General features: G+C 42.2%; 1 protein-coding gene across 5 annotated transcripts in view; it reads right to left on the reverse strand.

The window, feature by feature from the left end:
- tcf25 (transcription factor 25 (basic helix-loop-helix)) overlaps positions 1-13801 on the reverse strand; it is a 171313-nt gene that overhangs the window by 99611 nt on the left and 57901 nt on the right. For 3 of the 5 annotated variants that reach the window (XR_007926298.1, XM_051871405.1, XM_051871403.1), the window contains exons 9-11: positions 11946-12039; positions 11658-11750; positions 11144-11270 (exon numbers count right to left, since the gene is read on the reverse strand). Coding sequence is in view for 4 of the 5 variants with exons in the window: in XM_051871405.1 (XP_051727365.1) it covers positions 11144-11270; positions 11658-11750; positions 11946-12039 (314 nt within the window). In the remaining variant the exon portion in view is untranslated. The remainder of the gene's footprint in view (positions 1-11143; positions 11271-11657; positions 11751-11945; positions 12040-13801) is intronic. The other 2 variants (XM_051871404.1, XM_051871406.1) reach the window with 1 other exon arrangement.

Here is a 13801-nt window from a genome sequence, read left to right on the forward strand (position 1 = left end):
ATAGCTCTTTGTGTAATAACCACCTCACTGCTTTTTTTTTTTTTCCAGCTATAGGCCTAATAATGAGAGTGTTCAGAAACCCATTGCAAAAAGGGCCAAGACAAACATTCGGGCAAGCAACAGGCATTCAACTCTGTCATGGAAAATGGATAATATTGACATGGTTTCACAGACTCTGAGATTCCTACCTGCACGGGAACATGGACCACAGCTGAGTCCTGCTGATGAACACACTCCCCAGAGTCTCTTCAAAATGTTTTTTTTCCTCTATGCCAGAACACCAATGCTCAGGCTGCCAGGGCAATTGCAAATGGATGCAAATATAACTGAACAGATATCAGCATCGGTGAGATGTACCGCTACATTGGGCTGCTGTTTTACATGGCCATGGTGAAGGTAAGCTCCATCAGTCACTACTGTTGACAGTCTTTTCTCTGTGCCTTTTCCTGCCACAATCATGTCAAGAGACAGATACCGTACCATTTCATGGAATGTGCATGAGCCACCCAGATGAAGACAAGGAGAATGACAGAAAAAGGGGCACAGCTGATCATGACAGTCTTTTCACGGTTAAACCGCTCATGGACACAATCCATCATGCTTGTAAAGCCATCTATCATCCTAAACGAAACTTAGCTGTGGATGAAAGAATGGTGGCATGCAAAGCAAACACTGGAATGAGACAGTACATGAAAGCCAGACCAACCAAGTGGGGCTTCAACTTTTGTTTGTCCTTGCTGATTCATCAAATGGATACACTGTGGACTTTTCTGTGTACACATGAAAGAACAACTTCCCCAAAGGCCATGGACTATCATATGATGCTGTGACATCTCTTCTGGACTGTAAAGTTTCAGGCTTCGGGTACCATCTTTACATGGACAATTTCTACACAAGTCCTAAGCTCATGACAGACTTGTTTGCCATGAAGTTTGGTGCCTGTGGGACATACAGAGACAACAGGAAGGACTGCCCTCGTAATGCAGTTAATTCACTCTCTAAAAAATCTGCCAGAGGATCCATCAGGTGGATTCGGACAGACGAGAGGTATCTGTCTGTTCTACCATCCATGCTGCTTATAGAGGAGGCACTGTGCAGAGGAGGGTGAAATCACAAGGTACATGGAGGACAAAGACATTTCCATGTCCTGCACCTGTGACTGCATACAACACACACATGGGGGGCACTGACCTGTCTGATCAGCTGATACAGTACTACACAACACAGCACAAAACAATGACGTGGTACAGAAAGATCTTTCCACACTTCCTGGACATTGCTGCCACTAACGTTTTCATTATACACAAAGAGCTATGCGGTAACATGACCCATAAAGAGTTCATAGAACAGCTTATTGCAGAGCTCTGTGGTGTGTCACAGAAAGCAACTCCAAAACAGACCAATAGTGACTATGTACCGGTTCCAGGAGCAGAGCTGACATCAGATGCAAGGAATATTGCCACCGCTTGTCGCCGGAACTGCATGCTTTGCAAAGTAAAGCTTGGTAAAAGGTAAGACACCTTGGAAATGCCAGGCATGTGATGTTTACTTGTGTCTTCAGTTGAAAAGGAAATGTTTTCAAAAATGGCACAAAGATGTGTGACTGTTCAGATTCTCTTTTCACCACCTCCCACTGACCACTGGGCTGCAAAGATTATCTGTATGTGAGCAAGCAGGTTATGTATAGGGTGTAAGAGTGGGCTTTTACAAACCTTACACCCTTTTTTAATTGTGCACTGTTTTACCCTGAATGTGTCTTTTCCTTGCACTATGTGAGCGAGTATGTTATGTACAGGGTGTAAGAGTGGGCTTTTTCCCCCCCCCCACTGTTCGTGTTGGTACTGTTTTGCCCTGAATGTCTTTTTTTCCTCTGTACCACTACATGTTCCATGTGTAAATTCAAGTATGCCTTAAGTGTTATGTAAAGTATGTGTAAGTCAGATTACTCTTTCAATAGGTTTACTGTGTGTAGATTTATATAGGTTATACAATTATTTATAGATTGTTTATATATGTTATATAGGTATATGTAGATTTATATAGGTTTAATCAATTAAGCTTTTGTTTGTGACTTTCTGCTTTGATGTTCTTCTTCATTAATATTTTGAAATTGAACACACTGACTGGAATCAGTAAAGTTGTTTTTAACCAGTGCACAGAAAACCAAACACCTTGGAAATGCCAGGTATGTGATTTTCACATACATTTTTGAACTGTCTTTGTTTCTAGGAATGACTGTGTACACAAAATGTGCCTTTGACCCTAATTTATATTTGGATTATATTGTTAACTTTATTCTAAAAAAAAAAAAAAAAAACTCTGTCTCTTAGTTCACTCATTGTCACATTCCTGACCTAATGGCTCATTAGGGGCAGGGGCTTAATCTCCTCAGGTGTGAATCACAGCATTATTCATGAAAATTCACGCCTCTAAGCATACAGGCTCCCTAAACAAAAAGTGTCTTAGAAATTTAAAATCAATACATTGTTTTTTTGTGTCAGGCAGGATAATTTCCACATTACTTTGAAGCAAAAACTCTAGACTAAAATATACAATTCCCAAAAGTCTTGTGAAAAAACATTTAGTATGCATTTTGAGGCCTAATTTCAGTTACTTTTTTTTTTTTTTTTTTTTTTTGGTTTTTCAAAAACCACACATATACGTAATACTCTCAAAAATACAAATATGTACATACTTGTTGCTCACATATTATTGTAGCCTAGTTCGTGCTGAATACAGAGACTTTTGTCATTAATATGTTTATAAACAACTGAAAAAAGCACAAATGCACAGTCTGAGGCCCCCAAATCAGCCTCAGACTCCAGAGGGTTAAAAGATGAGCTTGACACGGTTCACAGAGAACTGAAATATTCTTATAAACTGCAAAGTGACCTGAGACCTCCCAGTTAAAAGTCCCTAGCTCAAAAAGGGGGTGAAAGCCCACTGCCTAAGATGTCACCTGCCAGCATCCAAGAACCTTTCATCAGCAGCAAAGGGGTGGGAGCCTTTCCAGAAAATCTGTGCCGCAAGTCATGGCATGGTTCCCAAAGAACTGGACAAGCTAGCAAGGAATATTCCCACTTTTACCCCAAACCCTGCAGGAGGCCACGACATGCACGGCTACCTGCAGGACATAGATTTTCTGTTGCAAAATGTGGACAACGTGAACGCATGGGACAGATTGTATCTACTCAGAATCATGTCCAACCATGATGTGCAGTGTTTCCTAGATCGGCAACCAGAAACTGTCAAATCAGACTATCAGCAGCTGCGACAGGCTTTGATCAGAGTTTTCTGACCCTGAATCGGACCAAGGGCTCCTCACTGCCATGGACCTTAAACAGGGCCGACTGGAAACCCCACAGGCTTACTACAACCGACTACGACGTGCCTACTTCGGAGCATGTAACAAGCCAGAAATGCAAGATTTCAACTTCAGAACTGTTTCTCCAAAATCTGCATCCTGCTGTGAGTCACCACCTAGGAGTACTGCCCTGCCCACGCAGCATGTCCACTCAACAGCTGCGAGACTTAGTCCACAAAGCTTATACTAAGCAAAAGACTGCATCTGAAAAGACTACTATCCAACAATCCAACTAAAAATCCAACTATTTACCTGGTCTCTGATCACTGTTCAGAACTGGCTCAAGAGGGCGCACACACACACACCACAGTGACAGACCATTTGACAGAGTCAAAACCGTTTCCAGCCAGCAGAGGGCAGCCTCACTATGAGGGTGCACGCCCCGAGCACCAGACTGGGCGCTCTGAAAGATTCTGGGACAAGCCACGACCATCCAACAACCCAAAGGGTGATGCCACGTGGGATGCCAGCCGATGGCCCAGAAATGGCCGACCCTCACACCCAGAGCAAATCAACCCACGTCATCACACTGTCAACTAAGATTCCAAGGTACCAGAAAGTGCTGTTTTGGTTGTCTGCCTCCCTAACGAACCACATGAGACCAGCCACAACTGCCTATCGGTCAGCACACAAGCCCTGGTACCAAGACTCCTGGGTAATCTGATCGAAAAGGGGGTGGCCCGAAAACTCTACCTTGCCATCACTGTGGAAAATGACGTGAGAACTGAAGCCCTGGTAAACACCGGAGCGGATTTCACTCTGATGTCATCTGACCTCTTTGAAAGACTCAGAGCTGAAGCTAAGAGACAAAACCGAACTCTTGAATCACAAAGATGTGAGCTAAATGTACAGTCGTACAGCCAAAATAAGGTCCAACTTGAACAAATAGCTCCCATTTACCTAACGATCAGTCCGATGAGCTTGGTACACCCCGTGTACATATCACAGATGGACACGTTTCCCCTTCTCATGGGCAAAGACTTGCTAGACCACTTTGAGCCCTTATTGGACTTCAGACAGCTGAAAATTTGGGCTCAAGTGCGAGAACCTCTGCCTCTTCAGTCACCCAGATCACCTGACCCAGACTGTCAGGTCACAGAGGTCACAGGAAATCTCGCAATTAGCCACGGGAACGCTGTCTCAGCACCAGAGCAAAGTTCAAGTCCGCTACGCTGCACTTTTCAACTCGCCAGAGACTCTGAATCCTACTGCCCCAAGGTCATGGTAGACTTGCAGCTGAATGATTTGTTACATCATTCACTTGCAGCTGAATGATGTAACAACATCAGCCACACACTGTTCAATGCTCTCATTGAAGGCACACCTGACCTCCCATTTGCCAACAAGTGCACACGTTTCCCGTCAGACTCTCGTCTGTCAACCATGACGACTGCCAAGGACATCTGCGCTTTGAACTTGAAATGGAACGACCGGTGTCTAACCCATTACTTCCTGGTCCTTCTAGACCTACCACATGATGAATACATTGGAGCGGACATCTTGATTCGCCTCAAGGCTCGTGTGGACATTATAAATGATGTGGTGTGGGGCCCCATGACTTTACAGCCCCCTGCTGGTCCGGTCAACACTGAGAACCTCCTATCAGGCCAGACCATTCCAGAGGTCTGCACACTGGTCAACGAACAGGAAGCTGTAGTACCAGCTTACACTAAAGGGGTCGCGGTTCGATTCAGCATGCGGCGTGGTCAAACCCTAAACCACATGCTGGGCTTCTTACAAACTTCACCCGAATGCGTGGAACTTGGACTCACTCTGGAAGCCACACCCTTCACTGAAATGTCATCCAGTGTAGTCTACATCTTGTTCAACAACTGCACAACCACAGACATCAGAGTTCCCAAGGCTTACCGCCTGGGATGGCTAGTGAGTCATGACTTCCATGACTATGAACTCATGTTACCGATCATTGGCTCAATCCCATCTGCAATGATCCCAGAAGGGAGCTCAGACAACACAGTGTTCACAGCACCCTTCAAGATCATCTCCATAACTTCCGTCATGCCGGTAGCCATAGAACAGGTGTGCAGAACGGAGCTGATGGAGGACCAAAACCTGGCAGTGTACACAGTCTCTAACCAGCCTGCCTGCGAGACTGATGAAAGTGCTGCACCTCTGACTGCCAACGTGACAAATGACACAACAATGGAGGAGCCATTTCCAGGATTTGAGACTCAAGTCCAACAAATTCTGAACAATACAGACTGTCAAAAACTCAGACAGGTCCTTTACAATTTCAAAGTGACAGTTGCAAGACTCTTTAGACTGTGGCCTCGCTAACCTCCACACGGTGTGTACCACAACACACCCAAACGCTCCTCCTACTTTCATCAGGCAGTACAAGATCCCCATCGCCTCGCACGAACCAGTGCTGGAGAAAGGCGCCATCCGTCCATGCAATGACACCGACACTCGAACCCACCTCGCCTACTCTCTGGGTAGTCCCATCCCACTACATGTCGACCCCGAGCAAAGTGAGTTGGCCTTTCTCCAAAATCTACCCATCAGTGAATCAAATAACATCTACAGACTCAAAGACATTGTCAATGTCGGGTTTTGGCAAGGTAACACCCATATCAAGATATACACACCAGATGTGGTGGCCTACCACGACAGCAACCCACAACTGTACCTGGCTCCCAATTTGCGCATGTGTATCCTGACCAAAGACATTCACTACCTCTGCCCTAGTAAGCCTTTCCTCAGAGACAACCCTGAAGGAATCTGCGGGTTGCAGCCCATGATCAGCGACACACGCTGCCCTGCCGAGGCCAAGCCTCGCACCCAAGTCATCGGAACACGAACCAAGATTGTGGGCAATCGGTGGCTCGTCAACACCCCCACTCGCACTGCTACCCTGACTTACGATCAGCACGACACTGCCACTCTTGTCAGCCTGCCACACCAGAGTATGTGGATTCAAGTACCCACGGGTGCCATCTTCCACCTCGATGATCTGGCATTGTACCATCTCCCAAGTGAAGAATACCAGTCAGAACTGGAACTGAGGATTGAGAAAAGGGGGTCCCAGCTAATCGACATTACTCCCATCAACATGGCCCTCCAAGCACTGTCCCGACTGCCCATCCTGACCAGCTCACCTATAGTCCAGGCCTGGACTGCTGCCGACACGGCGCCTTGCCTCTGGCATGACAATAGGATGCATCCTGACACTAGGCCTGGCCTTCATCCTGTTTAAAAGGTTCAGTGGGATGCAAGAGTCCATGGACAAGTGCCTGCCTGCCCCTCTTCGAGGCTTCAAAAGGAAACCGAGGAGAGGAGGTACCAACACAGAGGATATGCCAAGCCTTATAGAGATGGACCCTCTATCTGAGGAACCAAAGGCCAAGGACAATTAGGAACCACCTGCTGCTCGACCATCATGATCTATGTGCCATCCGACCATCATTACTGTCCAACGATGTCCACACATGAACTTTGTCAGCCGAAAGGGGGACTGTAGTGTCTGGACAGGATCAGATTAGCCAAACAACTTTAGAATTTTGAGAATGCTTTTAGCTTCTTGAAAAGCAGAAAAAAGCAATTGCATATGTAAACAGATGCAAATGTAAAATAACGTGATCATCAAACATTAAACAGCATATAAATCAAAACTGCCTAACGTTACCGAATGAAATGTCAACCCAGGAAGTGGTATAGGACTGTGCAAGCTTTGGGGGTGTTTACAGAGGCGATCTACTCCAACAATGTTTTGATCATTGTTCTGACATATTGCCATTACAGACATTAAAAAAAAAATTGGGTAGGCTAATTACACCCCAGACCAGTGGTTTTCAACCTGTGAGCCGCGGCCCACTAGAGGTCCTCACTGATCTTCCAGGTGGGCCGTGAGATAATTTTAATAAAATTAATTTAAATATATTAATATAATTCATATTAACCACCTCTCTCATACGTATTCTGTGATTGTTTCGGTTCAGCCCAGGCCGCTTCTCATTGTGCTGCTGTGAAATACAGAGTGAATGGTGGCTCAAAACGCAAACTCTCTCAGTTGGAAAAAGAAAACCAGTGTCGCTAAAAAGGTTTTGATGGATGACGATTGTAATGAAGGTAAAGACGATTACAGTGACATACAGGAGTCATTCATAAGGCACACGCGAGTCCGTTATGCGCAAACAAACCGCACGTGCGCTCTCGACTCACTGATCGCTATAACATCGTATTTCTGCATTAACACAGTTCAATATATTCGCGTAGTTGTCAAAACTAATTAACTGAGAGTGTTTTATAACGGATGCTCACTGAACAAGAGTGTTTTGGAGAAGTTTGTGAGAATCAGTGGTGTTAAATGAGTTTAATAATTTTGAATGGATCCACATAGTATTTAAATTCAGTCCTTTGGTATCTCCCTGTGGTCTTGTTTGGTATGGCAGGCTGACTTGTGCTTATTTGTTTAAGTTACTGTATTGCTGAGCAGAGTAAGTACTTTTAAGTTGTAAAGAATGTCTGCAAAGTATGTTTGCGAAAAATAACTCTAGGTTTAAGGTTTAAATCTGTCTTGAGTTTCTTCTTTAAAGAAATAATAGCATGGGGTTGAAAAGTAATAACACTACAATACAAATGTTTTTGTGAAGTAAAAAAAAAAAAGGGGGCGTACAGTATTGATTCGGAGAGGAGGGGGGCCTTGGCATAAAAAAGGTTGGGAACCACTGCCCCAGACCATTGTGCATATTCATACTGCCAATCAACTTGCCCAGCAGAGGAGTTTAAATGCATTTTATAAGCATCTTGAAGGTTCTATGCCTCAGTGGATGCCCAATTTCCTTGTTCGTTCAAGATTTAATCAACGAAGGAGCCACCAGGTTAAGCAAACATTGAAATTGACCAACAGATATCATGAAGTACTGAAGAAAATGGTCATGATACAACTCCAACTCCTGTATCAATCTATGGAATTCCATGTGCTTTTCTCTTTTCTCAAGAATAGGCTGTACCCAATAACTTTTTTTTTTTTTTTTTTAACCTTTCCTTATTTAATAAAACAACAAACTTGTCCTCGCTGCTGCTGCTGGTAGAGAAATCCATTCTTTTCTTTCCTTCTGTGCTTTATAGTTTGTGTGCCTTGTGGTGCTATGTGGCAACATTTCAGTCATTCTTCTTCTCAGTGGTCAAAGACGATAGGCCTGAATAGTGGGTTGTGGCACCTAGTGTGCTGGTGTAAAATGCATTTATGGTCAGCGCCACCTATCATGCAGACGTGAATTATCCGTAATTTAATGAATTAGCTGAATTTAGTGAATTAGCCGTGAATTAGCCATAAGGTAATCAATCATTTCACATTCTGTGTGAAAGCACCGTTTGTCTGCAATTCGCTTCACTTTATCACATCACGCTCAGTGTGAAAGGGCCTTTACATTACGCACATTGCAGTTTATTCCTCCAGCCACATCTGCAGCAACCTATGGTTGGACACTGGGCATCTTTTTTGATCAGTAGAGTCAGTAGACTGTGGATATCTTTGAGTTTGTGCTGTGCACTTGTTAAAATAAAGATAACTGTTTGAACTGTCGCCAAACTGACTTCTTTGTCATTGAGACTGAATTTTGTCACAGGACTATTTCTGTCACCTGGTAGAAAACAAACTAAAATTAAAATGACCACTATAACCAGTAGACGGCTGCAGAGGACCACTCAATAGATAATTTCCACTCCCTTTTATAGTTGTTTTTTTGTTTTTTTTTCGCATTTAGCTTTTGGATTTATTATTAATTTCTATTATAACAAATTTTAGCAATTTTATTGTACTCAAGTATGAACTATAGGGCACGTGAAAAAGCGTGCACGGAAATCTCATGGGAAATCTCCTGTTACAATTAATGAATCTACACCGCGTTCCAAATTATTATGCAAGTGACATAACAGAAAGATTTCAGTACAATAAACATTCAGATTTTAGTTTTTCTAAGAAAATGTTTGTTTGTTTATTTATCCATGTCTTTTTAGATAACTGGTATCAATCTCAGACAAAATAATTTGCCAGGTCTATGGAAACCCTACTTAGAGGTTGTTCCACATTATTAAGCATGTCACAGTTCTCATGCAATATGGAAGAAAAAGATCTTTCTGAAGATGAAAAGCATGAAATGGTGCAATGTTGTGCAAAAGGCATGAAAACAACTAATATTGTGTGAAAACTTAATGGAGATTATCGAATTATCATAAGACATGTGAGTGATTTAGAGCACAGCAAAACTCGGTCAGATAAAGGCTTGTTAATGAAAGTTCCTGTCAAAAAAAAAATATTGTATTAAAAGGGCAGCTATAAAAAAAGCCAGTGTTGAGCAGCAAACAGGTATTTGAAGCTGCTGGTGTCTCTGGAGTCTCAAGAAGCTCTCCATGCAGGCTGGCAGTTGTGCGTAAAGATGTATTTCAGCCACTCCAAATCAAAGCTCACAAAGAGAAACATTTACAGTGGGTGAAGAAATACATGAAGACTCATTTTTAAACAGTTTTATTCACTGACTAATGCCGTACTACAATGGATGGTCTAAATGGATGGATTTCTGGATGGTTGGTTGGGCAACCACGTTCCAACAAGACTGCGACATCAGCAAGGAGCTAGCGGGTGATGATTTGGGCTGGAATATTGGGAAGTGAGATGGTAGGTCCCTTTAGGGTCTCTGAGGTTATTAAAATGACTTTTGCAAGATATGTAGAGTTCATAACTGGCCATTTTCAGCTATGGTATAAAAAGGAGGATAGTGCCTTCTGAAATACTATGCACTATCCCATGCTGCAAAAAAACACCACAGCAATAAAACTGTTTGAAAATGTATTTCTTCACCCACTGTAAATATTTCTCTTTGTGAGGTTTGGTTAGTGGTAGCTGAAATGCATCTTTACGCACAACTGCCAGCCTGCATGGAGAGCTTCTTGAGACTCCAGAGACACCAGCAGCTTCAAATACCTGTTTGCTGCTCAACACTGGCTTTTTTATAGCTGCCCTTTTAATACAATTCATTTTTTTGACAGGAACTTTCATTAATAAGCCTTTATCTGACCGAGTTCTGCTGTGCTCTAAATCACTCACAAATCTTATGATAATTCGATAATCTCCATTCAGTTTTCACACAATATTAGTTGTTTTCATGCCTTTTGCACAACATTGGACCATTTCATGCTTTTCATCTTCAGAAAGATCCTTCTTCCTCCCCATATTGCATGAGAACTGTGACTTGCATAATAATGTGGAACAACCTCTAAGTAGGGTTTCCATAGACCTGGCAAATTATTTTGTCTGAGATTGATACCAGTTATCTAAAAAGACATGGATAAATAAACAAACAAACATTTTCTTAGAAAAACTAAAATCTGAATGTTTATTGTACTGAAATCTTACTGATATGTCACTTGCATAATAATTTGGAATGCGGTGTAAGTACACACTGCACAATGAATCTGCAATGTACATCGAGTATATGCTTTGTTATAAAGAGAGGATTTGCGAGTGTGTAGAACTCAGTCAGTAAACTTTGCTAAACGAAAACTTAAGTGTTTTGAGGGATATTGAGTGGATTCGAGATTAAACACCTCTGACTGGCCATTGCTTTCAACAGTCATTCCTGTTATTGGCTACAAAACTCAATGCTGCAAAAACCTGTGTTAAACAGAAATTTTTAAAAACTTATCAGATCTACACAAATCACACAAATTACCTCTTCTGCATTCAAAACAGTGAATTTTGCAGAAAGTGACAAGTCTGCATCCCTGACTTGACTTGAGTAAGGTTGAGTTCTTTACCTCCCATTCTTCATAGAGACGGATGAGGGTGGTGTACTCGCGACAGCGCAGGCACAGGAAGTCAAAGAGCAGCAGCATGCAGAGAGGGTCATTGTCTGGATCTAGACTGGAAGCATAATTAACAAATCTAAAAAAAAAAAAAACGTCTAAACATCTAACACACTAAAACATCTGACTGGCTGACTGTGGTGGTACCATGGTACAGCGATGGCGTCAGATGGTATTTCCACAGTCTCACTGTCCCAACAAACACAAACAGCACCATTTCAGTCATTCTAGTTGGCTGTTTTCATTTTTGAATGTTGGGAAACAGCTGTCATTTTAATACACATCCATATGTATTGAGGCAGTGTGAACTAGCCTTTACATGCTATCTAAGGTACTTCAAAAATATCTTGGAATTACTATGGTTCAGAATAAGGCGTGTATGAAGAAAGATTATGAAATTGTGCTTGATAATTATAATACATTATATGCTATTTATAATAGTTATGTAGCACAATATTTTTGATACCTCAAAATCAGTTTGCAGTACTCTAGGGCTGTGCGGGGACAACCTCTCTTCTCCAGAAATATTACATGCTTGAACAGCACCAAATAAAAAGCCCTGCAGATAGAGAAAAGAGAAAGATTTTGTCAAAAGTTATACTTTGTTTTCATGGTGCTCTAAGGTTCTTTAAAGAAAACCATAACAATACAACATGGTATTCCAAAAAACAATGATAAATGGTAATAATATAGATGGTAATACCATCAAGCAGATCTTCAATTACATTTTTCCACACACAGCCTTTGGTCTCACCTGTTCTCTGGTCTACGAAAGTCCAGTCGACACATGCCTGACGTCAGGCTGAACACAGGGTGGAATGAACACTCAAAACTATATAAAGCCCTTTCTGCAGAGATGAACAAAACAAATGCTTTATATATCTGTGCATTTTAAAAACATTATCATATATCTCTAGCATGTGTCAGAAATAATTTATTTTAATATCAATTTATATATATCATTTTATATTATATATATATATATATAGTGTATTTCCAGTGTCTCAGAGCAGCTCCGTTCGCAGTAACTTCTGCTTCAACAAAAACTCCAGTTTGAGTTGCTTATGATGTCCATTTTTTCAAACTAGTAATGAGAATCATTTATAAAAGACCTTTGATTTTTTTTTATAAAATATTTGATTTTTAACAGTAATGAAAATGAGGCAGTGAGGGACAGAAGCACAATGCATTAAATGGATTGTATTTGTTTAACAACATACCTTTTCAGCTGACAAAATATCTTTCTGAAACATTCAGGACAAAAAACTCCATTAAACAGTTTTTAAAGTTGTGAGTTGTAGAAATGATGTGATCTGGGACCTTTATACAATGCATGCCATTGTAGAGACTGTAAAGCTCAAAGTATACACAGTTGAATGGATACTTTCAAAGTATACTGCATCTTACAGCATTCACGAACACAGGTGCTCTACAAATACTGATGACGTTGTAACAGTTAAAGGGTTACCTAAAAATGAAAATTCTGTAATTAAATACTCATTCTCGTGTCATTCCACATCCATTTCATTAAAAATATCTTCATTTGTGTACCGAAGATGAACATAGGTAGTACAGATGTGGAATCATACAAGGGTAAGTAATTAGTAACAGAATTTAAAATTTTGGGTAAACTAACCCTTTAAATCAGAGGTCTCCAAACTCGGTCCTGGAGGGCCACTGGCCACCATTAGGGACCACTATTGTTCTTGTGTTAGGTTTAAATACAGGTATATAGTAAAAAAAAGATTGTTTCGTAAGAGGAAAACCATCTCAGGTTATGACTATAACCATAGTTCCCTGAGAGAGGGAACGAGACACTGCGTCCCGAAGGGGGCGCTATGGGAACGCCGTCAGCGTGAACGCGTCTGATGCACGTGTGTCAACTAGTCCAATGGCGAGAGTGAACGTCACCGGCGTGTGACGTCATGACCAGGAAAGGATAAATACACATCCGGAAAGACCGGCTTCAGCTTAAGTTGCTGAAGCAAATCGATCACAGGCAACACGACGCAGTGTCTCATTCCCTCTCTCAGGGAACTATGGTTATAGTCATAACCTGAGACGGTCCCTTTCGAGGGAACTCGCACTGCGTCCCAAAGGGGGCACTATGGGAACGATATCCCAAAACGCCATAATTCCAAAATGCCTGTCCATGTGAAACTGTGGCACACTAAGACGAGAGCACTGATGAGCCTGGAGCTGCGTCCAGATCGAGATATATCATCTCACAACGTGAGTGGCGGGGATCAGCCCGCCGCATCACAGACCTCCTTGAGGAAACCCCCAACAACAAGGCCTTGGAGGCCGCCATACTCCTAGTAGAATGAGCTCTGACAGACAGTGGATACTGCTGACCAGAGACCTCATAAGCAAGTGATATAGTCTCAACTATCCACTTGCTAACCATTTGTATGGACGCAGGGAGACCCCTAATTGCGCGGTCTAAAACAAACAAATAGTTGATCTGACGTTCTCCACAGGGCAGCACTGGACACACAAGATTCAACTTTTCCTGGTCTGGATCTGAGAACAGAGGACAGAAAGCTTGCAGCACTATAGGCCGTGGAATATTGGTCAGAACCTTAGGTATATAACCCGATAGGGTAAAGG

Source organism: Ctenopharyngodon idella, chromosome 18, assembly GCF_019924925.1.
Source record: "Ctenopharyngodon idella isolate HZGC_01 chromosome 18, HZGC01, whole genome shotgun sequence".
NCBI lineage: Eukaryota > Metazoa > Chordata > Actinopteri > Cypriniformes > Xenocyprididae > Ctenopharyngodon > Ctenopharyngodon idella.